Here is a 26284-nt window from a genome sequence, read left to right as displayed (position 1 = left end):
CAGCGCGGCAGATCGGGGGGAGGGACCAGTGGGGGATGCTCGGACACTCATACCTCGGGGATGGACACACCGTGGGGCTGGACACTCACACCTCGGGGATGGACATTCACACTCACACCACAGGGATGGACACACCGTGGGGCTGGACACTCACACCTCGGGGATGGACACACCGTGGGGCTGGACACTCACACCTCGGGGATGGACACACCGTGGGGCTGGACACTCACACCCAGGGCTGGACACTCACACCTCGGGGATGGACACACCGTGGGGCTGGACACTCACACCACGGGGATGGACACACCGTGGGGCTGGACATTCACACCCAGGGCTGGACACTCACACCACAGGCTGGACACTCACAATCACACTCAGACCACAGGGCTGGACACTCACACTCACACCATGGGGCTGGACACTCTGTGGGGCTGGACATTCACACCCAGGGCTGGAGGGATGGACACACCGTGGGGCTGGACACTCACACCTCGGGGATGGACACACCGTGGGGCTGGACACTCACACCCAGGGCTGGACACTCACACCTCGGGGATGGACACACCGTGGGGCTGGACACTCACACCTCGGGGATGGACACACCGTGGGGCTGGACACTCACACCCAGGGCTGGACATTCACACTCACACCCAGGGCTGGACACTCTGTGGGGCTGGACATTCACACCCAGGGCTGGACACTCACACCACAGGCTGGACACTCACATTCACACTGCTGCACACTCACACCACAGTGCTCAGACACACTCACTGTCACACTCACAGTGCTGGACACTCACACTCACTCTCACAGTGCTCAGCCACTCACACTCCCAGTGCTCTCTGCTGGACATTCACACCACGGGGATGGACATTCACACTCACACCACAGGGATGGACACACCGTGGGGCTGGACACTCACACCTCGGGGATGGACACACCGTGGGGCTGGACATTCACACCACGGGGATGGACATTCACACTCACACCTCGGGGATGGACACACCGTGGGGCTGGACACTCACACCTCGGGGATGGACATTCACACTCACACCTCGGGGATGGACACACCGTGGGGCTGGACACTCACACCTCGGGGATGGACACACCGTGGGGCTGGACACTCACACCCAGGGCTGGACATTCACACTCACACCCAGGGCTGGACACTCTGTGGGGCTGGACATTCACACCCAGGGCTGGACACTCACACTCACACCAGAGGGCAGGGACACTCACTCTCACACTGCTGGACACTCACACCACAGTGCTCAGACACACTCACTGTCACACTCACAGTGCTGGACACTCACACTCACTCTCACAGTGCTCAGACACTCACACTCACACTGCTCTCTGCCGTGCCAGGACAGGCACCAGGATGTTCAGGGGTGAACCCCCAGAGCTGCCCCAGCCTCCCCTCCCCAATCCCAGCCCGTGAGCTGCCATCCTGCCCTGATGGGAAAAGTCCCAGCCCATGAGCTCCCATCCTGCCCTGATGGGAATCCCACCCCCAGAAATGCACTTTGAGGAGCAGAGATCCCCAGTCCCAGCCCATGAGCTCCCATCCTGCCCTGATGGGAATCCCACCCCCCGAAATGCACTTTGAGGAGCAGAGATTCCCAGTCTCAGTCTGTGAGCTCCCCTCCTGCCCCAATGGGAAATCCGCCCCCAGAAATGCACTTTATAGGTCAGGGCTCCCCAGTCCGAGCCCATGAGCTCCCATCCTGCCCTGATGGGAATCCCACCCCCCGAAATGCACTTTGAGGAGCAGAGATTCCCAGTCTCAGTCTGTGAGCTCCCCTCCTGCCCCAATGGGAAATCCGCCCCCAGAAATGCACTTTATAGGTCAGGGCTCCCCAGTCCGAGCCCATGAGCTCCCATCCTGCCCTGATGGGAAATCCACCCCCAGAAATGCACTTTATAGGACAGGGCTCCCCAGTCCCAGCCCATGAGCTCCCATTCTGCCCCCAGATGGGAAACCCACCCCAGAAATGCACTTTGAGGGACAGAATTCCCCAGTCCCAGCTCACGAGGTCCCATCCTGCCCCCAGATGGGAATCCCACCCCCACAAATGCACTTTCAGGGACAGAGCTCCCCAGTCCCAGCTCACGAGGTCCCATTCTGCCCCCAGATGGGAAACCCATCCCAGAAATGCACTTTGAGGAGCAGAGATCCCCAGTCTCAGCCTGTGAGCTCCCATCCTGCCCCAAATGGGAATCCCACCCCAGAAATGCACTTTGAGGGACAGGCTGGGGCTGAGGAGCCTCCCCCACTCTGGCTGGGAACCAATGTCCCCTGGGGTTTGGTGTGTGCAGGGACCCTCGTGGCAGGGAGGAATGATGAATCTGACTCCATGTTCTCAGAAGGCTAATTTATTGTTTTATTATATTATATTAAAGAATACTAAACTATACCATGTTAAAGAATACAAAAGGACACTTACAGAATGCTAAAAAGATAATAATGAAATTTGTGACTCTCTCCAGAGTCCGGACACAGCTTGGCCCTGAGCGGCCAAAGAGTGACAACATCTCACAGCAGAGCCCAATGGAACAATCACCTGTGGGTGAACAACCTCCAAACACATCCCACACATGAGCACAGCACAGGAGAAGCAAATGAGATGAGAATTGTTTTCCTTTTCTCTGAGGCTGCTCAGCCTCCCAGGAGAGAAATCCTGAGCGAAGGGATTTTTCCAGAAAATGTTCAGGGCGGCTCCTGCTCCTTCCAGGGCAGCTCCTGCTCCTTCCCAGGGCAGCTCCTGCTCCTTCTCAGGGCAGCTCCTGCTCCTTCTCAGGGCAGCTCCTGCTCCTTCCCGGGCAGCTCCTGCTCCTTCCAGGGCAGCTCCTGCTCCTTCCCAGGCAGCTCCTGCTCCTTCCAGGGCAGCTCCTGCTCCTTCCTGGCTCTTGGCACCCACAGGGTGCAGTCTTTGCCATCACAAGGGGCCCCAGCTGGGTAATAATGAGAATTGACTCCAGGGCAGCTCCTGCTCCTTCCCAGGGCGGCTCCTGCTCCTTCCAGGGCAGCTCCTGCTCCTTCCCAGGGCGGCTCCTGCTCCTTCTCAGGGCGGCTCCTGCTCCTTCCTGGCCCTTGGCACCCACAGGGTGCAGTCTTTGTCATCACAAGGGGACCCCAGCTGGGTGCAGCCTCCCAGGAGAGAAATCCTGAGCGAAGGGATTTTTCCAGAAAATGTGAATGCCACGCTGGGGTTTCCTTGTGGCTCAGAGGGAATATCCAGAGCTGCTGCTGTGCCAGCTCCTTCCCAGGGCAGCTCCTGCTCCTTCCAGGGCAGCTCCTGCTCCTTCCCAGGGCAGCTCCTGCTCCTTCCAGGGCAGCTCCTGCTCCTTCCCAGGCAGCTCCTGCTCCTTCCAGGGCAGCTCCTGCTCCTTCCAGGGCGGCTCCTGCTCCTTCCAGGGCAGCTCCTGCTCCTTCCCAGGGCAGCTCCTGCTCCTTCCCAGGCAGCTCCTGCTCCTTCCAGGGCAGCTCCTGCTCCTTCCTGGCTCTTGGCACCCACAGGGTGCAGTCTTTGCCATCACAAGGGGCCCCAGCTGGGTAATAATGAGAATTGACTCTATGATTCACAGAAGGCTGATCAATCTCTATCTTTATTACATATTATTATTACTCTTCACTATATATTATTATGATTAATATTTAGTCTATCTTAATAGTAATATTTATTATACATTAATAAATTTATTATCAATTTTGAAATTTATTCTATATTATTATAATTAATATTTAGTCTATCTTAATAGTAATATTTATTATACATTAATAAATTTATTATCAATTTTGAAATTTATTCTATATTATTATAATTAATATTTAGTCTATCTTAATAGTAATATTTATTATACATTAATAAATTTATTATCAATTTTGAAATTTATTCTATATTATTATAATTAATATTTAGTCTATCTTAATAGTAATATTTATTATACATTAATAAATTTATTATCAATTTTGAAATTTATTCTATATTATTATAATTATTCTATATTCTTATTAATATTATATCCTGTTTGTATTTATTATATGTTATTAATATTTATTACATGGTATTAATAATAATATTTATTGTACATTATTAAATTTATTATATATTGTTAAATTTATTCTATAATATTGTGATTATTATATATTCTTATTAATCTTTGTTATGTATTGTTAGTCTTTTAATTACTCTACTATATATTATTATTAAATCTTTATTCTATATTATAATTACTCTTTATTATATATTATTATTCTATATTATAATTACTCTACTATATATTATTATTAAATCTTTATTCTATATTATAATTACTCTTTATTATATATTATTATTCTATATTATAATTACTCTACTATATATTATTATTAAATCTTTATTCTATATTATAATTACTCTTTATCATATATTATTATTAAGAAACCCATTCCTTTTATAAACAATACAGGTGTATTGTTTACAATACAATACAATATTTACAATACAGGTGGACCTAATTGTTCCTCCAACCCAAACCCCGTCACCGCTGGCTAATTAAGAAAGCAGCCTTTGGTAAAATCCACCCCATCCAATTCTCCCTGGCGCATTCCGCGTGCTCACACCACCAGCTGCAGCAAAAAAAGCAGGAATTGTTCCTCATCCTTTTCTCAGGAAAGGTGTGTGACCGTCCTTGGGACACGCAGCTCCTGCAAGGGCAGGGGAGGAGCAGGAGGGAGCAGGGCACAGCCCCCGTGGGATGCCCAGAGGATGCCATCCCTCCCTGCAGCTCTGCAACGCTCTGGCTCAGCCCTCCCCAGCAGCCAAGGGCGTGGGGGACCCCCACAGGGACCCCCAGCCACCCCCAGCCCCAGCTGTGCTCAGGCTGGAAGGGCCCCAGCGCCCAGCTGTGCTTCCTCCTCCTCCTCCTCCTCCAGCCCTGCTCAAAGTCAAAGGCACGTACCAGCCCGTGCCACGCGCCCCGTGCCAGGCACCCCGTGCCCAGCACGTGCCAGCTCCCACCCTGGGACTGCAGGGCACCCTCAAGCTGCCACCCCCACAAAGATCTGCCACAAACTGTCACCCCCACAAAGATCTGTCACAAACCGTCACCCCACAAAGCTCTGTCACAAACTGCCACCCCACAAAGCTCTGTCACGCTGAACGGCCGCCTGAGCCCCCCACGGGGACAAACCCCCCGTTCCCAGGGGGTCCTGACCCTGAGAACCCCCCGGTGGTGCCATCCCAGGGAGTCCTGAGCCCAAGAACCTCTCAGGGGCACAGACATCCCGTTCCCAGGGGGTTCTGACCCCAAAAACTCCCCAGGGGCACAGACATCCCATTCCCAGGGGGTTCTGACCCCAGGCATTCCCCAGAGGTCCAGACATGCCTCTCCTAAAGGGGGTTCTGACCCCAAAAACTCCCCAGAGGTCCAGACATGCCTGTTCTAGGGGATCCCGAGCTCAAACATCCCCCAGGGACGCTGACATCCCCATCCTGGGGTATCCTGAACTCAAACATCCCCCAGGGACATGGACTTCCACATCCTGGGACATCTTGAGCTCAGACATCCCCATTCTGGGACATCCTGAGCTCAAATACATGCCTGTTCTAGGGGATCCCGAGCTCAAACATCCCCCAGGGACGCTGACATCCCCATCCTGGGGCATCCTGAGCTCAGACATCCCCCAGGAACACTGACATCCCCATCCTGGGGCATCCTGAGCTCAGACATCCCCCAGGAACACTGACATCCCTGTCCTGGGACTTCCTGAGCTCAAACATCCCCAGGGACACTGACATCCCCATCCTGGGACATCCTGAGCTCAAATATCCCCATCCAGGAGCATCCTGAGCTCAAATATCCCCGGGAACATGGACTTCCACATCCTGGTGCATCCTGAGCTCAGACATCCCCATCCTGGGACATCCTGAGCTCAAACATCCCCATCCAGGAGCATCCTGAGCTCAAACATCCCCAGGGACACTGACATCCCCATCCTGGGGTATCCTGAACTCAAACATCCCCCAGGGACATGGACATCCCTGTCCTGGAGCATTCTGAGCCCAAACATCCCCAGGGACACTGACATCCCCATCCTGGGCCATCCTGAGCTCAAACATCCCCATCCAGGAGCATCCTGAGCTCAAACATCCCCGGGAACATGGACTTCCACATCCTGGGGCATCCTGAGCTCAGACAACCCCCAGGGACATGGACATCCCCGTCCTGGGGCATTCTGAGCCCAAACACCCCCCAGAGACATGGACATCCCCATCCTGGAGCATCCTGAGCTCAAACATCCCCCAGGAACACTGACATCCCTGTCCTGGGACTTCCTGAACTCAAACATCCCCCAGGGACACTGACATCCCTGTCCTGGGACTTCCTGAACTCAAACATCCGACACTGACATCCCCATCCTGGGCCATCCTGAGTCCTCCCTGGGCTGCAGGATTTGGACCACCTTGCTGAGCCCTGCTGCTGGCTGAGAGAGAGGGGCCAGGCACAATGGGGAACCCCAAAAGGCAGGAGGAGGAAGAGGGGGACAAGGCCAGGGAGGAAGGAATTGCTCACTCCCAGGGCACCTCTCAGTGCAGCCATGAGCACTGGGGGTCTTTTTGCAGCAGTTTTGGGGCCACCTGGACATCCCAGGTGGAAAGAGGAGGTGGAAAGGAGGAAAATGAGAGCAGCCAGGCAGTGAGGAAGGCCAGCTGTGCTGTGGAAATTAGGAGGAGGAAGATAAAGACACACTGCATCACCCCAGTGCCCGTGGCTCCGGAGACCCCAGATCAATTATTCAACCTCATCACTCCCTGTGCTCCTTAATGGCATTTCAATCTTGGCCGTGAGAGGCAAAGCAGAGCCGGGCCAAGGAGCCAGACAGGATGTCTGGCCGGAGATGAGCCGGAAAGATGATGCCTTTGGGGACCCCCGAGCCGGGCCATCCCCCCCTCAGGCACCAGGGGAAAGCCTCGTCCCTCCCAGGGGCTGGAAGGAGCTCGGGTTCGGCTCTGGGTGGCCTTTGCCAGCAGAGGGGACTGTTGCTTGTCTTTCCAGAAGCCTGTCCCGTGGGACAGCTCGGGAGGAGACATTCCTGTCCTCCTTGCCCTGGTGAGGACATAGCGGGGACCCTCCCGTGGGAAAAATCAGCGTCTCCCGGGAGAAAACGCTGGAAGTCTCTCCCCGAGCGGCGTTTTCCTGCTCCTTTTGTTCGCAGAAACCTCCCGAGTTTGAAATTTTGAATCTCCGCCCCTCGGCAGCGCGCTGCCCTTCCCCCAGAGAAGTCATCCGGGGTAAATAGAGAAAAATCAAAAATCCTAATCCCCAAATATCCGACCGTGACTGCTTGAAAGCTCTGACGGAAACCAAACTTGGAGCCGCCGCTTGCCAAGTTTCGGAGGAGCTGCTCCCGTTGGGCTCCCGGCTCCGCACAGCCCGCCAGGGACATCTGGAAAGAGGGAAGAGTGCAGCTGGACACAGCTGGACACAGCTGGACGCAGCGCCCCGGGGACCACGGGCTGAGCTGCTCTCCCTCCGCAGAGGGATTCCCGCACGGATGGATCCAGGGACCTGCCAAGAGGTGTCCTCTGTGCAGCCATCACCTCGCCACGGCTGTGTCACCCCCGGCGGGCTCCTCTGGGGCTCCTTGCCGCAGATTTTGGGGCAGCACGGGGCTCACAAGCCACCGCCGAGGGATGCTGCAGCCAGCACGGGCATCTGCCAAGCGCCCTTGGACGCGTCCCAAGCTCCACGCCGAGCCCTCCAGCTCCCTGGCATGGCCCTCAGGCTTTAGGGAGGACATTCCCAGCCGAGCCACGCCAGGACAGGATCCAAGCCCTCATGTCACCCTCCCGAAGCGCGAAGGAGCACCTTGCTCTTCCTCAGGGCTGGGGAACCGGAGCTCAGCGTCGAGCCCACGTGGGCTGGAGCCGGCTCGGCTGTGCAAGGGTTAAATCCGGCTGCTCGCCCGGGTCTCGGGGGCCTCCCACTCGGCAGCGCAGAGTATGAATAGCTGCGCTCCCCTCTGCTCCCAGGCACTCGCTTCCCTCCCCGCCTTCCGCTGTGTCTCGGCGTTCTCCCCGCATCCTCCTGGCCCGGCAGCGCCCATGCTGAGCACCGAGAGTTTCGCGGGGGCGAGAGCCCTGGGAGAGGAATCGCTGCAGATGTGGGACCTCAACAAGCGCCTGGAGGCGTACCTGGCCCGCGTGAAGTTCCTGGAGGAGGAGAACGAGGTGCTGCGAGCCGAAATCCAGAGCACCAAGAGCAGCCCGGCCGGGGACTCGTGGAGGGCGAAGTACGAGGAGGAGCTGCGAGCCCTGCGGGATGCGCTGGACCTCGCCTTCAGGGAGAAGTGCACGGCCGAGCTGGCCAGGGACAACCTCTACGAGGAGGTCCAGCAGGTGAGAAGCAGGTGCCAGAAGGAGCAGGCGGCCCGAGAAGAAGCTAAGAAGCAGCTGTCCTTGAGCAGGAAGGAGCTGGAGGAGGAGAGGAGAGCACAGATCTGGCTGAAGGAAAGAGCCGTGCAGCTGGAGAAGGAGGTGGAAGCCTTGCTGGAGGTGCACGAGGAGGAGAAAGCGGGGCTGGACCAGGAGATCGCCAGCTTCTCTCACAGCCTGGAGAGTTTCCGCTGCGCCCCGGTGGCTTTCCAGCCGGTGGAGGTGCAGGATTACTCCAAGAGGCTCTCGGAGATCTGGAAAGGGGCCGTGGAGACCTACAAGGCAGAGGTGGCGCAGCTGGAGGGTTCCCTGTGCCAGGCCAAGGAGAACCTGTGGAAGGCGGTGGAGGACAACCAGCAGAGCCAGCTGCAGCTGCAGCACCTGGAGAAGGAGCTGGCGGGGCTCAAGGCACGCAAGGAGATGCTGGAGGAGAGCCTGGCCCGGCAGTGGCAGGAGCAGCGCGGGGAGGCAGAAAAGTTCCAGGTGAGTGAAAATCCCCGGGGAGGGGACAGCAGGGGGCTGTGGGTGGCTTGGCGGGTACCCAGGGCACGTCCCCGAGCGAAGGGATGCGAGAGGTGGATGGGGGGAGGCAGACAGAGGGAACAAACCCCAGGGAAGGGATGGAGATGGCCCTGGGTGAGCTGGGGAGGGCAGGAGGAAGAGCAAAGTGGCTTGGGGACATCTCTGTCCCCGGCACAACAGAGAGCCGGGGCCACCAAACTGCGGCAGACCCCGGGTGCTCCCCCAGCCCCTGCCGGGCTCCGGGATGGGGATCCCGGGATCGCCGCCGCCCCCGGTGCGGGCAGGACAAACTCCCACCGACCACCGACAGCTGCAAAAGCGATTCAGCCGAGCGAGGTGGAGGCGGAGCGGGCTGGAAACACCGGGAGCGGCGCGGACTCTGCCCGGGGAAGGGTCTGCCTTTGTTCCAGCTCCGGGGAGCAGCGCTGGCTGTCCCGGCGCAGAGGATGCCGCCGCCTCGCCTGTTCCCCTGGAAGTTGTTTCTTTCCCACGCCGGCTGTGAATCACCCCGGCCTTTCCTCCCTCTTCCCGTCCCCTTTCAGCCCTGCTCCCCCTGCCCCATCCTCTGCCCCCCGGGCTAGAATGAGCCCCCAGGTTCCTGAGCATCCTGCGGGGATGAGCAGAACCACCCGCCCGGCCCGGATCCGCGGGGACCGGGGGGGCTCAGGAGGGGCTGGGGGCGACCCTGACCCTCCCCGTGGTGCCCGCAGCTGGCGCTGGAGGCCCTGGAGCAGGAGCAGCAGAGCCTGCGGGTGCAGATCGCCCGGGTGCTGGAGGACAGGCAGCAGCTCATGCACCTCAAGATGTCCCTGAGCCTGGAGGTGGCGACCTACAGGTGAGCTCTGGGCGGGCACGGAGCCGGGCCTGGCACCGCGGGGGTGTTGGCACTCCAGGGGCAGCCCTGTGCCCCTCGCGCGGCCCTTCCAGACGGCCCCGCACAAAGGGACAGGGGGGACAATTAGCATGAGAATGGGGCTGTCCCAGCCCGGGCGAGGGGCCTCCCCGGCAGAGCATGATGTCACCCTGCGGGGACACTAATCCCGGCCACGGGGGGATGGGAGGGGGCGCAGGAGAGAGGGGGGCTCCTTCGGTGTGCTCCGAGCCGTGCCAGGGCGGCCGTGCCTCAGTTTACCTGCCCTGACGCCGTGTTCAGAACGGCACAACCACCCGTGCCTCAGTTTACCCGCCCTGAAGCCCTGTGTTCAGAGCAGTACAATCACCCGTGCCTCAGTTTACCTGCCCTGACACCGTGCCCAGAGCAGTACAATCACCCGTGCCTCAGTTTACCTGCCCTGACACCATGTCCAGAGCGGCACAAGCAGCCCTGCCTCAGTTTACCTGCCCTGAGGCCCTGTGCCCAGAGAGGCACGAGCAGCCGTGCCTCAGTTTACCCGCCCTGACGCTCTGTGTTCAGAGCGGCACAATCACCCGTGCCTCAGTTTACCTGCCCTGACACCGTGTCCAGAGCGGCACAAACACCCGTGCCTCAGTTTACCCACCCTAGGGTGCACAGGGAGCACCCAGCACCCTGCAGCACCCACCGAGCTCCTCTCCTCCTCCTCCTCCCTCCAGGACGCTGCTGGAAGCAGAGAGCACCCGCCTGCAGATGCCCGCAGGGGAATTCAGGCTGGCCAATGGTGTGCGAGGTAAGGGACCCCCAACAGCACCCCGGGAGGGCTCGGGGGGTTTAAATCTGTCTAAATGTGGATTTAGACACGTTTCTGTGCATTTTCCTGTTGGGGTTTAAAAGTGGATTTAGACACATTTACCTGGGGGGGTTAGGTGTGTTTAAATGTGGATTTAGACACATTTTCCTGCATTTTCCTGGAGGGGTTTAAATGCTAACTTAGACACATTTCCCCTCATTTTCCCGGCAGCGATAGGAAGGTGTGAACGGCGGCCGGGGGCTCTTGGCACAGGGCTCAGAGCCCAGATAAGCCTTATCTGCTCCTTCGCGAGCCTTATCTGCTCCTTTGCCTCGTTTTTAATTCCCTGCCTTTCATGGCAAGAGCAGGAGCGGACGGAGGGCTGTGCTAACCAGCTGAGCATTTCCTTTTTCCTCAAAACAAAACAAAACAAACCAAGGAAAGCTTGTCACCTGCCCACTTGCCCCAGCAGCAGGGGCCGGCTGCGGCTGCAGCTGGGCGCGGCATTGTCCCGGCCCGATGCTGCATCCCCCGGGGCCAGCAGCATCCGCTGCGCTCAGGAGGGAGGAATTTCCCCACTTTCCAAGAAGGAGATGATTAAAAATAGGAGAAGGGGCAGGGGAGGGCTGCTCACGGCTCGCCCTCGCTCTTTGCAGATGTCAAGCTGGAGGTGAGCAGCAGCAAAGCGCTGGCAGCGAGCCCCGAGGCCAGGCGGCTGCTGCTGCCCCGAGAGCCCCGGGCAGAGCTAAAAAAACCCCCGAGAGACCCCCCGACAGCCCAAAGCGCCAGGGAGCTCCAGAAAATCACCTCAGCTCTGCATGGCAGGGCTGGGGGGCTGGGAGCTACCACACCCAGAGCCCCCCAGGCTGGCAGAGCCGACCCTCCGCTCTCCCCGGAGCCCCCCAGCCCCTCCCCGCCGCAGAGGGAGAGCTCTGGGGGAGACGGCCCCGCCTGGCCGGGAGGAGATGAGGCAGCGATGAGCCCGGAGATGGAGTGTGCCCTGTCCAGAGCCTCGGGGGACATCGGCAGTGCCAGCCTGCAGCCCCTGGGAGCCGCCCACAGGCTGCAGTACCCGGCCCAGCTGGTCAGCGAGGCGCTGGAGGATGCCCTCAAGGCGATGGAAGGCGATGCTCAGCCCGGAGAGGAGCCCACAGCCAGCTCCGAGTGGGATATCTGTGCCCCCAGCCCCGTTTTCCCCCCCGAGGTTTGTGGAGAGCGGCCTGGGGAGGAGCGAGAGCCCTCGGAGGGCTCTGAGGATGGGGAGAACCCCGAGGAAGAGCAGAGGGCTGGGGAGGGGATGCTCCAGGGGCTGGCTGCTGACAGCAGCGTCCTGCAGGGCACAGCCCCCTCCCCACAGGGCACGGCCGCTCCCCTGAGAGCCTCGGGGAGCCGGGAAGAGCTGGGAGCATGGCAGGAGGAGGAGGAGGAAGAGGAGGAGGTACCTGCTGTGCTGAGCCCAGGGCATCCAGAAATGGAGGCCCAGGAGGGGGACGAGGATCTCCCTGGACAGACAGAGAGCAGCTGGGAAAAGGCAGAGGAGGAGAGGGCAGAGAGCCCAAGCACAGAGCCATCGCACCCCTCGGAGGATGAGGAGGAGGAGAAGGGCGATTTCCAGGAAGAAGGAACGGGTGTGCAACAAGAGGAGTGCCCACACAGAGAAGTGCAAGCTGCTGCTGGTGTCCTTGTGGAAAGCCACCCGGTGTTGCCCACAAAAGGTGACCTGGGAGAGGACTTTGCTGATGCAGAGCAGGGAAGGTCTGAGCAGCAGGAAACGCCCGTGTGTGAGATGGATCCGGCTGCAGAGAAGGAAAGGGAGCAGGAGCTGTGCCCAGAGCAGGAGCCCTCGAGTGCCCGTGAGACCATCCCAGCAGAGCAGGCTTCCACAGGAGATGAAGAAGACGCTGTGGGACAGGAGGACACAGGCAGAGGGGAAAGTGCTGAGGGAGAAAAGGGAGAGGCCAGCAGGGAGGTGCTGGGAGGAGAGGACAACATGGCAGGAGAGCACCTCACAGCAGGGGAGGACTCTGAGTCAGGAGAAGACCGTGAGGCAGGAGAAGATCATGAGACAGGAGAAGTCCATGGGACAGAAAAAGGCTCCGAGTCAGAAATCCATGGGGCAGGAGAGGACCCTGGGCCAGGAGAAGGTCATGGGGCAGGAGAAGACCACGGGGCAGGAGAAGACCATGAGACAGGAGAAGTCCATGGGGTAGAAAAAGACCACGGGGTAGGAGAAGGCTCTGAGGCAGGAGAAGATCATGGGGCAGGAGAAGATCATGAGACAGGAGAAGACCACGGGGCAGGAGAAGGCTCCCAGGCAGGAGAGACCCCTGGGCCAGGAGAGGCTGTGGCAGGTGACACCCCGCAGGGGCACAGCAGAACCCCAGAGGAGCTGCAGGAAAGCCAGGGGGAGGAACAGGAGGAGCTGCAGCCAGGAGAGGAGCCCTGGGCACAGGAGGGTGGTGGCAGTGGCCAAGAGCCCTCTCCAGAGGACTGGGAGGCGACAGCAGGGGACACTGAGGGAGCGTTGGGGCCAGAAGAGGCAGCCTGGGCAGACGACACCCCGAGCAGTGCAGCAAGGCTGGAAAGCGAGGAGAGAGGTGGCACAGGGCCAGCAGAGCTGGAGGAGGCCCAGGAAGATGATGAAGAAGATGCCAAGAGCCAGGAGATGAGCCAGCAGCAGGCGCTGCCAGAGGCTGAGCCAGCAGCTGAGCGGGCACGGCAGGAGCAGCTGGGCAGCGTGGCACAGCCTCAGGCAGCTCCTCCAGGTGCCCCTGGGCAAGGGGACGGGCAGGAGCTGGAGCAGGGTCCAGAGGAGCCACGGGAGGGGCAGGATGAGGGGCTCAGCCCAGAGCTGGGGGAGCTGGAGAGCTCAGAGCTGGCACTGGAGCAGGAGCCAGGTGACAACAGCGAGTGGGCATTAGAGGAGACCCCCAAAAACCCAGAGCTGGGGGAGCTGGAGAGCTCAGAGCTGGCACTGGAGCAGGAGCCAGGTGACAACAGTGAGTGGGCATTAGAGGGGACCCCCAAAAACCCAGAGCTGGGAGAGCTGGAGGGCTCAGAGCTGGCACTGGAGCAGGAGCCAGGTGACAACAGTGAGTGGGCATTAGAGGACACCCACAAAAACCCAGAGCTGGGAGAGCTGGAGAGCTCAGAGCTGGCACTGGGGCAGGAGCCAGGTGACAGCAGCGAGTGGGCATTAGAGGACACCCCCAAAAACCCAGAACCCACACAGCTGGGAGAGCTGGAGGGCTCAGAGCTGGCACTGGAGCAGGTGCCAGGTGACAGGGACGAGTGGGCGTTGGAGGGAACCCCCGAAAACCCAGAGTTGGGAGAGCTGGAGGGCTCAGAGTTGGCACTGGGGCAGGTGCCAGGTGACAGCAGTGAGTGGGCACTGGAGGAGACCCCCAGAGACGCAGAGCCCACGGTGGGCTCGGGCAGGAGGGTGGAGCTGGAGGACACACTGCCCGACAGCACACCCCTGCACCTCTACCAAGGAGGGACCCCAAACCCTCCAGAGAGAGAGGAGAGCACGGAGCCAGCCCCTGGGTGTGACACAGCCCAGGAGGGTGAAAGGAGGGACAAGCCACCAACCCCCAGCGTGCCAGAGAGCCCTGGAGAGGAGGCAGGGGCAGAGGGGGCTGAGGAGGAGGAAGGAGCAGAGGGGGCTGAGGAGGAGGAGGAAGGTTATTTCATGGTCTCTGCTCCCAGCCAAGAGGTGTCCAACTCAGAGGAAGCTGAGATCCCTGAGGACTTTGAAGAAATTCAAGTGGAAGCAACTGAAGACAGCCAAGATGATTTGGGGGCTCCTGGAGAAGCGTCTCCAGTGCCAGAGGGCAAAGAGCACCTCGAGGTGCTTGCTGCAGAAGCAGATGAGGATATGGAGGTGCCCACTGAAGAACCTGAGGTGCCAAAGGATGAGGAGAGCACTGCTGAGCTGGAGGAAGGCCCAGGAGAAGATCCCAGCTGTCTCAGGGTGGTGGAACCATCATCAGGAGGTTCTGATGAGGAAGGGCCAGAAGATCCCAGCTGTCCCGGGGTGACAGGACCATCATCAGGAGGTTCTGATGAGGAAGGCTCAGGAGAAGATCCCAGCTGTCCCGGGGTGGTGGGACCATCATCAGGAGGTTCTGATGAGGAAGGCCCAGAAGATCCCAGCTGTCTTGGGGTGACAGGACCATCATCAGGAGGTTCTGATGAGGAAGGCCCAGAAGATCCCAGATGTCTTGGGGTGGTAGGACCATCATCAGGAGGTTCTGATGAGGAAGGCCCAGAAGATCCCAGCTGTCCCGGGGTGGTGGGACCATCATCAGGAGGTTCTGAAGAGCCAGCCCAGGGTGCCACGGGCGCTGCAGCGTGGCAGGGAGCAGAGCACCCAGAAGGTCTGGCTGCTGAGGCAGATGAGGAGCTCCACAACACAACCGAGCTGCAGGGGGGTGCCAGTGGAGCAGGACCCCTCCCAGGCTGCTCGCTGGGGCTGGCAGGGCAGCAGGAGGAGGAGGAGGAAGATGAGGATGAGCCCAGCACAGCTCTCCATGACACAACCAAGGGCACAGCAGAGCTCCAGGCCCAGGCAGTGCCTGGTGAGGCAGAACAACCTCTGCAAGAGCAGCCACCCACGGAGGAGGAGGAGGAAGCTCTGGGCAGTGGGAGCCTTCCTCCAGCCTGGAATGAACCTCAGCTGGGCTCTGCCCCGGGGCAGGAAGCTTCTCCAGAGGTGATTCCAGCCGTCCCTGACGCTGCTGCTCTCCCTGCACAGGTGCCAGTGGATGTCATGAAGGACTCGGGGATTTTGGAAATAGTTGAGCAGGCCCTGGAGTTCAGCCAGGAGCTGCTGGGGGGGAGGCTGGCAGAGGGTGGGCAGGGTCCCGGCAGGGCTGAGCTCTCCCGGGATGCAGGGGAAGACTCCTCCCTCACCTCATCCAGCGAGGAGGAGCCAACGGTGCAGGAGGTACCGGAGATGGAGACGGAGGAGGTGGAGGGAGTGCTCCGGGCTGAGAACGGGCTGCACCGGGAGGCCAGCCTGGAAGAGCTGCCTGAATTCACCGAGGAGATGCTGAACGGCACCAGCAGCACAGCCCTGGCACAGGAGCTGCTCACAGAGCCCTCGGGGGTGATGCCAACCCCTGGAGATGGCACGGCCACCAAGCTGGGGGATGGCACCCTGAGGGGCAAGCAGCTGAGCCCCGTGCCCCCTGCTCTGGGGGAGGATGTCCTGTGCCCCACAGCCCAGCAGGCAGCAGCGTGTGGGCTGAGGGCTGAGCAGCAGCCCTGGTCCTCAGGGGACGAGTGACAGCAGCCAGGGGCAGCCCCTTCCTGCCAAAACCCTGTACCCCCCACCTTGTCCCACCCCCCTCTAATGATTCCTCATCTCCCTGTGGTTTTTAACATGTTTGTGTGGATTTTTTGCACCCCTTTTCAGAGTGAAGAACCAAGTTCTGTTGCACCCCCACAGCCCACCCAAACTCTCGTGCTTGCTCTGGGACCCCTGTCCATTCTGAGCTTCCTCTTGGGTGGGTGTATTTAATTTAGAGGTACCGGAGATGGAGACGGAGGAGGTGGAGGGAGTGCTCCGGGCTGAGAACGGGCTGCACCGGGAGGCCAGCCTGGAAGAGCTGCCTGAATTCACCGAGGAGATGCTGAACGGCACCAGCAGCACAGCCCTGGCACAGGAGCTGCTCACAGAGCCCACAGAGCCCTCGGGGGTGATGCCAACCCCTGGAGATGGCACGGCCACCAAGCTGGGGGATGGCACCCTGAGGGGCAAGCAGCTGAGCCCCGTGCCCCCTGCTCTGGGGGAGGATGTCCTGTGCCCCACAGCCCAGCAGGCAGCAGCGTGTGGGCTGAGGGCTGAGCAGGAGCCCTGGTCCTCAGGGGACGAGTGACAGCAGCCAGGGGCAGCCCCTTCCTGCCAAAACCCTGTACCCCCCACCTTGTCCCACCCCCCTCTAATGATTCCTCATCTCCCTGTGGTTTTTAACGTTTGTGTGGATTTTTTGCACCCCTTTTCAGAGTGAAGAACCACCAAGTTCCGTTGCACCCCCACAGCCCACCCAAACTCTCGTGCTTGCTCTGGGACCCCTGTCCATTCTGAGCTTCCTCTTGGGTGGGTGTATTTAATTTAAACTCTTGTGTTTCCCCATTCCCTGCAATCTTCCCCCTCCAACTCCCCCAGTATTTGCCCCAGGACGTCCAGCTGGAGGGTAGGGACCCCCCAAAGTGCACCCTGGGACTCAGCATTTTGGGGGACATCAGCCCCAGGCTGACACTGGGGGCTGAGCCACGCTGGATGTACCCACTGCCTCATTAATTTAATAAAGCCTCATCCTCCCACTCAGGCTGCCTCTCCTCACTCTGGGGGCAGGGGAGGGCACTGGCTGGGGGTGGGGGTTGCACTTCCAGGCTGCTTTTGGCTGTGGAAGGTGCCCTGGTGGCCACCCAGCAGCGGGGGCTGGGGCAGGATGGGTGGGATGGTGCTGCCCCTGCTCTGAGTGCACAGCCCTGCAGCTACCTGGGCACAATCCCTGGGGTGGGGCTGCCACACTCCTGGGGTGATACAGCCCCCAGGGCCAGGGAGCCCCCAGGAGATGCTCCTCCATTCCCAGGGTGGTGTGGTCCCCAGGGCAATGCCCCTAGGGGAGTGTCCCCCCATTCCTAGGATGATGCAGCCCCAGGGGGATGTTCCCCCATTCCCAGGGTGATGCAGCCCCCCAGGGCAATGCCCCCAGGAGGAGGTTACTCCATTCCCAGGGTGATGCCCCCAGGAGATGCTTCTCCATTCCCAGGGTGGTGTGGCCCCCAGGGCAATGCCCTTAGGGCTGTGTCCCCCCATTCCCAGGATGATGAAGCCCCCAGGAGATGTTCCCCCATCCCAGGGTGATGCCCCCAGGAGATGTTCCCCCATTCCCAGGGTGATTCAACGCCCAGGGCAATACCCCCAGGAGGAGGGTACTCCATTCCCAGGGTCATGAAACCCCCAGGGGATGCTTCTCCATTCCCAGGGTGATGCCCCCGGGAGGGTGTTACTCCACTCCCAGGATGATGCACCCCTGAGGCTGATGCAGCCCCCAGGACAATGCCCACAGGAGATGTTCCCCTATTCCAAGGCAATGCCCCCAGGAGGTGCTCCTCCATTCCCAGGGTGGTGTGGTCCCCAGGGCAATGCCCCTAGGGGAGTGTCCCCCCATTCCTAGGATGATGCAGCCCCAGGGGGATGTTCCCCCATTCCCAGGGTGATGCAGCCCCCCAGGGCAATGCCCCCAGGAGATGTTACTCCATTCCCAGGGTGTTGTGGCCCCCAGGAGATGTGGGAGGGTGTTACTCCACTCCCAGGATGATGCACCCCTGAGGCTGATGCAGCCCCCAGGACAATGCCCCCAGGAGATGTTCCCCTATGCCAAGGCAATGCCCCCAGGAGATGCTCCTCCATTCCCAGGGTGGTGTGGCCCCCAGAGCAATGCCCTTAGGGGTGGTGTTCCCCCATTCCCAGGATGATGAAGCCCCCAGGAGATGTTTCCCCATCCCCAGGGCAATACCCCCAGGAGGGTGTTCTCCCATTCCCAGGGTGATGCAGCCCCCAGGGCAATGCCCCAAAGAGAAGGTTCTCCCATTCCCAGGATGATGAAGCCCCCAAGGAGATGTTTTCCCATTCCCAGGGTGATGCCCCCAGGAGATGCTCCCCCATTCCCAGGGTGATGAAGCCCCCCAGGGCAATGCCCCCAGGAGATGTTCCTTCATTCCCAGGGCAATGCCCCCAGGAGATGTTCCTTCATTCCCAGGGTGATGCCCCCAGCAGATGTTCCCCCATTCCCAGGGTGGTGTGGTGGCCTCCCAGGGTGATGAAGCCCCCCAGGACAATGCCCTCAGAGATGTTCCCCCATCCCAGGGCGATGCCCCCAGGAGGATTCTCCCCCATCCCCAGGTCGATGCAGCCCCCTGGGGTTACAGACCCCATCCCCGTGCGATGCTCCCCCACCCCCAGACCGCTGTCACCCCCCGAGGCGATGCTCCCCCATCCCCGGGGCTCCACAGACGCCCCTCAAGGCTCGCTGCTGCCCAGGAGCTCCCCCAGTTTCCTCCCGGTTTGCCAGCAGGAGCGGCCGGGATGCCAGCCCGTGCCACCCAGTGCCAGCCGCCGCTCCTGCCCGCTGCGGGCAGGCTGCCCGCGGTTCAACCCGCACATCCCAGCCCTGAGAGCCTCCGGGACCCCCTGGGGACCCCCTGAGCCGGAGGGCGGTGGGCTCCGGAGAGCTGGGGGGGGTTCAATCGCCGCGTTGTGCAGCCGGGCGTGGGGAGAGCCGCATAAATCAGCGCGCAGCCGAAGAACGGGCTCCTTTATGCCGGGCAAAGGGCTGGGCACAGCGGGACAGGGCACACGCTGGCTCGGGTGGCCCTGGCACGGCTGGCACCCGCCAGCCTCGCCCCCACGGGTGTGCTCGGCATCGCTGCCCGCCCGGCTCGTCCCGTGCCAGATTTAGCTCGGTGCTTCCCGTGCCCGGGGATGCTCCGAGCCAGAACCGATAAGAGCCCGACACTGAGGTGCCTTCCTCCCGAAACCCCCGGCCCGAAGGCGACACATTCCTTTTAAGGTGAAACTCCGACGGATCCAAACACCGTAAGAAAAAAAAAGAAATAAATAAAAAATCCCCTTCTGATGGGTTTAATCAGGCGCCGAGCCTGCGTTCCATCACACCTCGGCTGCCTGGGCAGCGTCAGCCCGGCAGCAGCGCCCGGAGCCCCCCGAGGGGTCCCCAAAGCTGGGGGGGTCCCGGGGAGGGGGTGGAGGATGCTGAGGAGCAGGAGGAGATGGCTCGGGCCAGGCCGGGCCGTGCGGGGGGTGACAGCGACATTCCTCCCGCAATGAATGCGCATTCCAGCCGCTGCTGACAGCGCGATGGGGGGGACAGATGGCGGGGGAGGGGGAGCCCCTTCCTCCGCCAGCAGGAGGAGGAGGAGGAGGAGGGGAGGAAGGGCCCAAAGCTCGGAGTCAGCCGAGGGGGATGGGGGAAATCGCCGGGGATTTTGGGATGCGCGGGGGCTGCAGAGGAGGGAGAAACTGCGGGTGTGGGGAGGGCCCGGGGGCTGTGCGGGACGGGAGCAGCAGCGAGAGTGTCCCCAACAGGATTGAGTGTCCCCAAAAGGACTGAGAGTGTCCCCAGCAGGACTGAGAGTGTCCCCAGCAGGACTGAGAGTGTCCTCAACAGGATTGAGTGTCCCCAAAAGGACTGAGAGTGTCCCCAATATGACAGAGGGTGTCCACAACAGGACCAAGAGTGTCCCAGCAGGAGCAAGGGTGTCACTGGTGGGACCAAATGTGTCCCCAACAGGACTGAGAATGTCCCCAAAGGGACTCAGTGTGTCCCAACAAAATGAAAGGTGTCACTGATGGGATAGAGTGTCCCCAAAGGGATTGAGTGCGTCCCAGCAGGACCAGGGGTGTCATTGGTGGGACCAAATGTGTCTCCAACAGGACAGAGTGTGTCCCCAGCAGGACAGAGTGTGTCCCTGGTGTCACCCAGCCTGTTCCCAGTGGGATGAAGGATGTCCCTCAGGGGATGAAGTGTGTCCTCAGTGGGATCAGGAGTTTTCCCAGTGGGACCTGGGCTGTCCCTCAGCACTGTGTGACCACAGCAGGACCAAACACGACCCTGGGGGGACCAAACGTGACCTGGGGGGACCAAACATGACCCTGGGGGGACCAAACACGACCCTGGGGGGACCAAAAATTACCCTGGGAGGACCAAACATGACCCTGGGAGAATTAAATGTGATCCTGGGGGGGACCAAACGTGACCCTGGGGGTTCCAAATGTGACCTGGGGGGGACACAGGTGCCTGGGTCACCCCACGGCCACCCTGGCTGGGGCTGCAGCTCCCCCAGCCCCAAACTCCATCAGAGCCAAGCCGGGCATTCCAGGGGCTGTGCCACCCCCAGGCAGATTTTGGGGACCACGCTGATTTTGGGGGGGCTGGAAAGAGCAGTTCAAGCTCCCTGCACTCCAACCCTGCTCACACCGGGGACCACGGGAGTGTGCAGAGGGGGGTCCTGGGGGTACAGCTGCCGATTGTTGCTGGGCTGGAGCTTTGGGAGCCCCCCGCAGCCTGGCCCCCCGCCAGCCAGGGAAGGGTTTTGTTTCCTCCCAGCCCGGGCAGGGGATTTTCAATGGAGGCCGCACAAAAAGCTCCCTGTGGGGTGAGGGAGGGGGGGAGAGGCGGGGTGACCTCAGCGATGACTTCATTCCTCTCTCAGCTCCCAAAATTCGTGGGAACCTTATAAGGAAAGGACTAAAAATACAGCGGGAGGGGCGAGGGCAGCCCCCGCTCCCCCTCCCCAAAACGAGCCCTTGGGGATGCAGAGGGCCGGGGCTGCTGTCGAGGGGGGTGCACGGTGGGGACCAAAACAGGGACCCCAAAATGCCCACGGGACAGCAGAGCAGGGCTGTGGGCCACCCCCAGGGTGGCATCACCGTCCCTTCATGTGGCACCTCCAGGGACGCGCCGAGGGCAGGGAGGCGGCTCGGGCACCCCCTGGCCCGCCCTTCACCCGGGTCAGAGCCGGGAATAGCTGCCGAGGGATAAAATCAGCCCCGGGCCGGCTCGGGGCCGCGCAGCTGCCGGGCCGTGACCCCGCGGAGCGGCCGTGCCCCGGCCGGGCGGCAGCTGCGGGGGCCGAGCCCGGGGCAGCCCCGCGGGGAATGCGCGCCTGGGGCCGTCCGTCAGCGGGCGTGGCACAGGGACACAGGGGGTGGCACAGGGACATGAGATGTGGCACAGGAGCACTCAGAGTGTGGCACAGAGACACCGGTGTGGCACAGGGCACACGGGATTGGCACAAGGGCATGGGGTGTGGCACATGGGTGTGGCAGAGGGGGACACAGGGTGTGGCACAGGTGCACCCCGGTTCTGGGGTCTGCACCCCGCTTCTGGGGTCTGCACCCCGGTTCTGCACCCCGATTCTGGGACAGTGCACCCCAATCCCTGGGACACAGCACCCCCGGAGTGATTGTACCCCGATCCCTGGGACAGTGCACCCCAATTCCGGGACAAGGTACCCCCATTCCGGGTGATGCAGCTCCCAGGAGTGATGCACCCCAATCCCTGCGACAGTGCACCCCAATCCCTGGGACAGTGCACCCCAATTCCGGGACAAGGTACCCCCATTCCGGGTGATGCAGCTCTCAGGAGTGATGCACCCCAATCCCTGGGACAGTGCACCCCGGTTCTGGGATAGTGCACCCTTGGAGTAATGCACCCCAATCCCTGGGGAGATGCACCCCGATTCTGGGACCGTGTGCCCCGATTCCGGGTGATGCACCCCGATTTTGGGACAATGCACCCCAATCCCTGCGACAGTGCACCCCGATTCTGGGACAGTGCACCCCGGTTCTGGGATCTGCACCCCAATCCCTGGGACAGTGCACCCTAATCCCGGGGACAGTGCACCCCGATTCTGGGACCGTGTGCCCCGATTCCGGGTGATGCACCCCGATTTTGGGACAATGCACCCCAGTTCCTGGGACAATGTACCCCGATTCTGGGACAATGTACCTCGATTCTGGGACAGTGCACCCCGAATCCCGGAGTGATGCACCCCGATCCCTGGGACAATGCACCCCAATTCCTGGGACAGTGCACCCCGAATCCCGGGGTGATGCACCCCAATTCTGGGGTGCTTTCCCGTTCCCAGCTGATTCACCCCCCCAGGGTGGTGTTTCCATTCCTGGGGGCACAAATTCCCCCTGGGGCAACGTTCCCCCATTCCTGGGGTGAGGATTCCTCCTGGATCATTGCCCCCCATCCCTGGGGTGACAATTTCCCACCCTGGGGTGACAACTTCCCATTCCTGGGGAGATGATTTCCCATTCCTCAGGAGATGATTTCCCGTTCCTGGGGTGACAATTTCCCGTTCCTGGGGTGACAACTTCCCATTCCTGGGACGATGATTCCCTCTGGATCAGTGCCCCCATCCCTGGGGTGACAATTTCCCACCCTGGGGTGACAATTTCCCATTCCTCAGGAGATGATTTCCCCTTCCTGGGGGGATGATTTCCCATCCCCGGGCTGATGATTCCCCCTGGATCAATGCCCCCATCCCTGGGCTGATGATCTCCCATCCCTGGGGTGAATTTTCTGTTCCTGAGATCATTTCCCATCCTTTGGGTGACAATTTCCCATTCCTCAGGAGATGATTTCCCTTTCCTGGGGAGATGATTTCCCATTCCTCAGGAGATGATTTCCCGTTCCTAGGGAAATTATTCCCTCTGGATCAGTGCCCCCATTCCTGGGGAGATGATTTCCCATCCTTTGGGTGACGATTTCCCATCCCTGGGGTGACAATTTCCCATCCCTGAGGTGACAATTTCCCATCATTTGAGTGACGATTTCTCATCCTTTGGGTGATGATTTCCCATCTCTGAGGTGATGATGATTTCCCATCCTTTGGGTGACAATTTCCTGCTCCTCAGGAGATGATTTCGGATCCTTTGGGTGATGATTTCCCATCCCTGGGGTGACAATTTCCCATCATTTGAGTGACGATTTCTCATCGTTTGGGTGATGATTTCCCATCTCTGAGGTGATGATGATTTCCCATCCTTTGGGTGACAATTTCCTGCTCCTCAGGAGATGATTTCGGATCCTTTGGGTGACAATTTCCCATCCCTGGGGTGACAATTTCCCGTTCCTGGGGTGACAATTTCCCATCATTTGAGTGACGATTTCTCATCCTTTGGGTGACAATTTCCCGTCCCTGGGGTGACCCCCCCATTCCTGCTGCCCAGCCCAGCCCTGAGCCCACCCCTGCCCCGTGACCTCCCCAAAGTGGGGGCACAGGGAACAGCCCCCCCCACCCAGACCCCCCGAGAGCCCCGGGGCTGCCCTGGCACGGCAATGCCAGCCCGGGAGGTGGCACAGGGACACGGGGGATGGCACAGGGACATGGGTGTGGCACAGGGACATGGGTGTGGCACAGGGCACACGGGATTGGCACAAGGGCATGGGGTGTGGCACATGGGTGTGGCAGAGGGGGACACAGGGTGTGGCACAGGGACACAGGGGATGGCACAGGGACATGGGTGTGGCACAGGGACATGGGTGTGGCACATGGGCACACAGGATTGGCACACGGGCATGGGGTGTGGCACAGGGACAGGGTGTGGCACATGGGTGTGGCACAGGGACACAGGGGTGGCACAGGAGCACTCGGGGTGTGACACATGGGAATGGGCGTGGCACAGGGACACAGGGGTTGCACTCGGGGTGTGGCACAGGGACACAGGGGGTGGCACAGGGACATGAGATGTGGCACAGGAGCACTCAGAGTGACCCAGACCCCCCGAGAGCCCCGGGGCTGCCCTGGCACGGCAATGCCAGCCCGGGAGGTGGCACAGGGACACGGGGGATGGCACAGGGACATGGGTGTGGCACAGGGACATGGGTGTGGCACATGGGCACACAGGATTGGCACACGGGCATGGGGTGTGGCACAGGGACAGGGTGTGGCACATGGGTGTGGCACAGGGACACAGGGGTGGCACAGGAGCACTCGGGGTGTGACACATGGGAATGGGCGTGGCACAGGGACACAGGGGGTGGCACAGGGACATGAGATGTGGCACAGGAGCACTCAGAGTGTGGCACAGAGACACCGGTGTGGCACAGGGCACACGGGATTGGCACAAGGGCATGGGGTGTGGCACATGGGTGTGGCAGAGGGGGACACAGGGTGTGGCACAGGGACACGGGGGGTGGCACAGTGACATGAGATGTGGCACAGGAGCACTCGGGGTGTGGCAGAGGGACACGGGATTGCACACGGGCACACGGGGGGTGGCACATGGGTGTGGCACAGGTCTGTGTCCCCAGAATGTGGGACACAGACACAGGGTGTGGCACACGGGCACACGGGAAAGGGAAAATCCCCAGCTGCCTCCCACACACCAGCCCCGTGCCTCAGTTTCCCTTCTCATCCAGCCACAGCCAGGATGGGGCTGAGCCGAGGACGGGGACAGGAGAAGCCCCCCCAGACCCCCCCTCCCCGATTTTGGGACAATCCCCCCACGCTGGGGGACACCAGGGCTGGGCACAGCGAGGGTGGAGGTGGCACTGGGACAAGGGGGCCGTGCCACCCCCGGGGCTGGCCCTGCCCCCTGTGCCAAAGCTGAGCCCCCAGGAGCCGCTCCCGGTGCCCAGGGGAGGGGTGGGCACGGTGCCAGGCCGGGGGCACGTGCTGGGGCCAGGATGTGACACAGCCAGCCCTGAGTCACCGCCCGGAGGGGACAGGAAGGGACAGGAGGGGACAGGGACAGGAAGGGCCCTTGGCTCCAGCCCCTCGTCCCCAACAGCTGCCACAGGGGGGCTGGGAGCTCCACTCCCAGTTTGGGGCTCCAGTCCCAGTTTGGGGGCTCCAGTCCCCGTTTGGGGAGCCCATTCCCAGTTTGGGGCTTTATTTCCAGTTTGGGGCTCCAGTCCCAGTTTGGGGCTCCAGTCCCAGTTTGGGGGCTCCAGTCCCAGTTTGGGGGCTCCATTCCCAGTTTGGGGGCTCTATTCCCAGTTTGGGGGCTCCAGTCCCAGTTTGGGGGCTCTATTCCCAGTTTGGGGGCTCCATTCCCAGTTTGGGGGCTCTATTCCCAGTTTGGGGCTCCAGTCCCAGTTTGGGGGCTCCAGTCCCAGTTTGGGGGCTCCATTCCCAGTTTGGGGGCTCTATTCCCAGTTTGGGGAGCCCATTCCCCATCCCCGTTCCCCATTCCCAGTTCCCCATTCCCCATTCCCCATTCCCAGTTCCCCATTCCCCATTCCCCATTCCCCATTCCCAGTTCCCCGTTCCCCATTCCCCATTCCCCATCCCCGTTCCCCGTTCCCGGTGCCCGGCCCCTCCGGCTCCCCGGGAATTCCCCGGCATTCCGGGCGCAGCTGCCGGGCTCGGGGCAGCAGCTGCCGCCGGGGCTCGAGTTTCACCTGGGGAGGGGGGACCGACCCCTGCAGGACCCCCGGGAGGGGCGGGGGTCCCGGCAGCCCAAACCCACCGGAGCCCCCGGAATCCTCCCCCTCCCCCTGGAGAGGAGGCCACGACCCCCCAGAGCCCCCCCGAGCGGGGACAAAGGGAAAGGGGGGGATCCCGGACCCTGGAGAGACCCCAGACCCCAGTTCTGACCCCTGGAGAGACCCCAGACCCCAATTCTGACCCATGGAGAGACCCCAGCCCCCAGTTCTTACCCCTGGAGAGACCCCAGCCCCCCCAGTTCTGACCCCAGGAGAGACCCCAGACCCCCAGTTCAGACCCCAGTCTCCCAGTTCTTCCCCCTGAGCAGACCCCAGACCCCAGTTCTGACCCCTGGAGAGACCCTGACCAAAATTCTGATCCCTGGAGAGACCCCAGCCCTCAGTTCTGACCCCTGGAGAGACCCCAGACCCCAGTTCTGACCCATGGAAAGACCCCAGCCCCCAGTTCTTACCCCTGGCCATACCCCAGGCCCCCATTTCTTACCCCTGGAGAGACCCCAGCCCCCCCAGTTCTGACCCCAGGAGAGACCCCAGACCCCCAGTTCAGACCCCAGTCTCCCAGTTCTTCCCCCTGAGCAGACCCCAGACCCCAGTTCTGACCCCTGGAGAGACCCTGACCAAAATTCTGACCCCTGGAGAGACCCCAGACCCCCAGTTCTTACCCCTGAGCAGACCCCAGTCCCCAGTTCTGTCCCCTGGT

The 26284-nt window shown here is 60.7% G+C and overlaps 1 protein-coding gene across 4 annotated transcripts; it reads left to right on the top strand.

Annotated features, from left to right (window-relative positions):
* Positions 1–7455: 7455 nt before the first annotated feature.
* Positions 7456–16918, top strand: NES (nestin). Of its 4 annotated transcripts, none has more exons than XM_039702148.1 (7): positions 7457–8903; positions 9653–9777; positions 10515–10588; positions 11245–13671; positions 13867–14646; positions 14839–15536; positions 16120–16918. In XM_039702148.1, exons 1-7 carry the CDS (start codon positions 7989–7991, stop codon positions 16468–16470), a joined length of 5370 nt encoding a protein of 1789 aa, XP_039558082.1. In that variant the 5' UTR covers positions 7457–7988; the 3' UTR covers positions 16471–16918. The 4 variants fall into 4 exon arrangements, with proteins under 4 accessions (XP_039558080.1, XP_039558082.1, XP_039558083.1 ...); XM_039702149.1 differs by having other exon boundaries at positions 7458–8903; positions 11245–13485; XM_039702146.1 differs by having other exon boundaries at positions 7456–8903; positions 11245–14646.
* The last annotated feature ends 9366 nt before the right edge of the window (positions 16919–26284 follow it).

The sequence above is a fragment of the Passer montanus genome, unplaced genomic scaffold, assembly GCF_014805655.1.
Source record: "Passer montanus isolate IOZ18808 unplaced genomic scaffold, ASM1480565v1 scaffold154, whole genome shotgun sequence".
Classification (NCBI taxonomy): domain Eukaryota; kingdom Metazoa; phylum Chordata; class Aves; order Passeriformes; family Passeridae; genus Passer; species Passer montanus.
The sequence above is the reverse complement of the archived record's forward strand: the minus strand, read 5'-3'. Positions and strand labels throughout refer to the sequence as shown.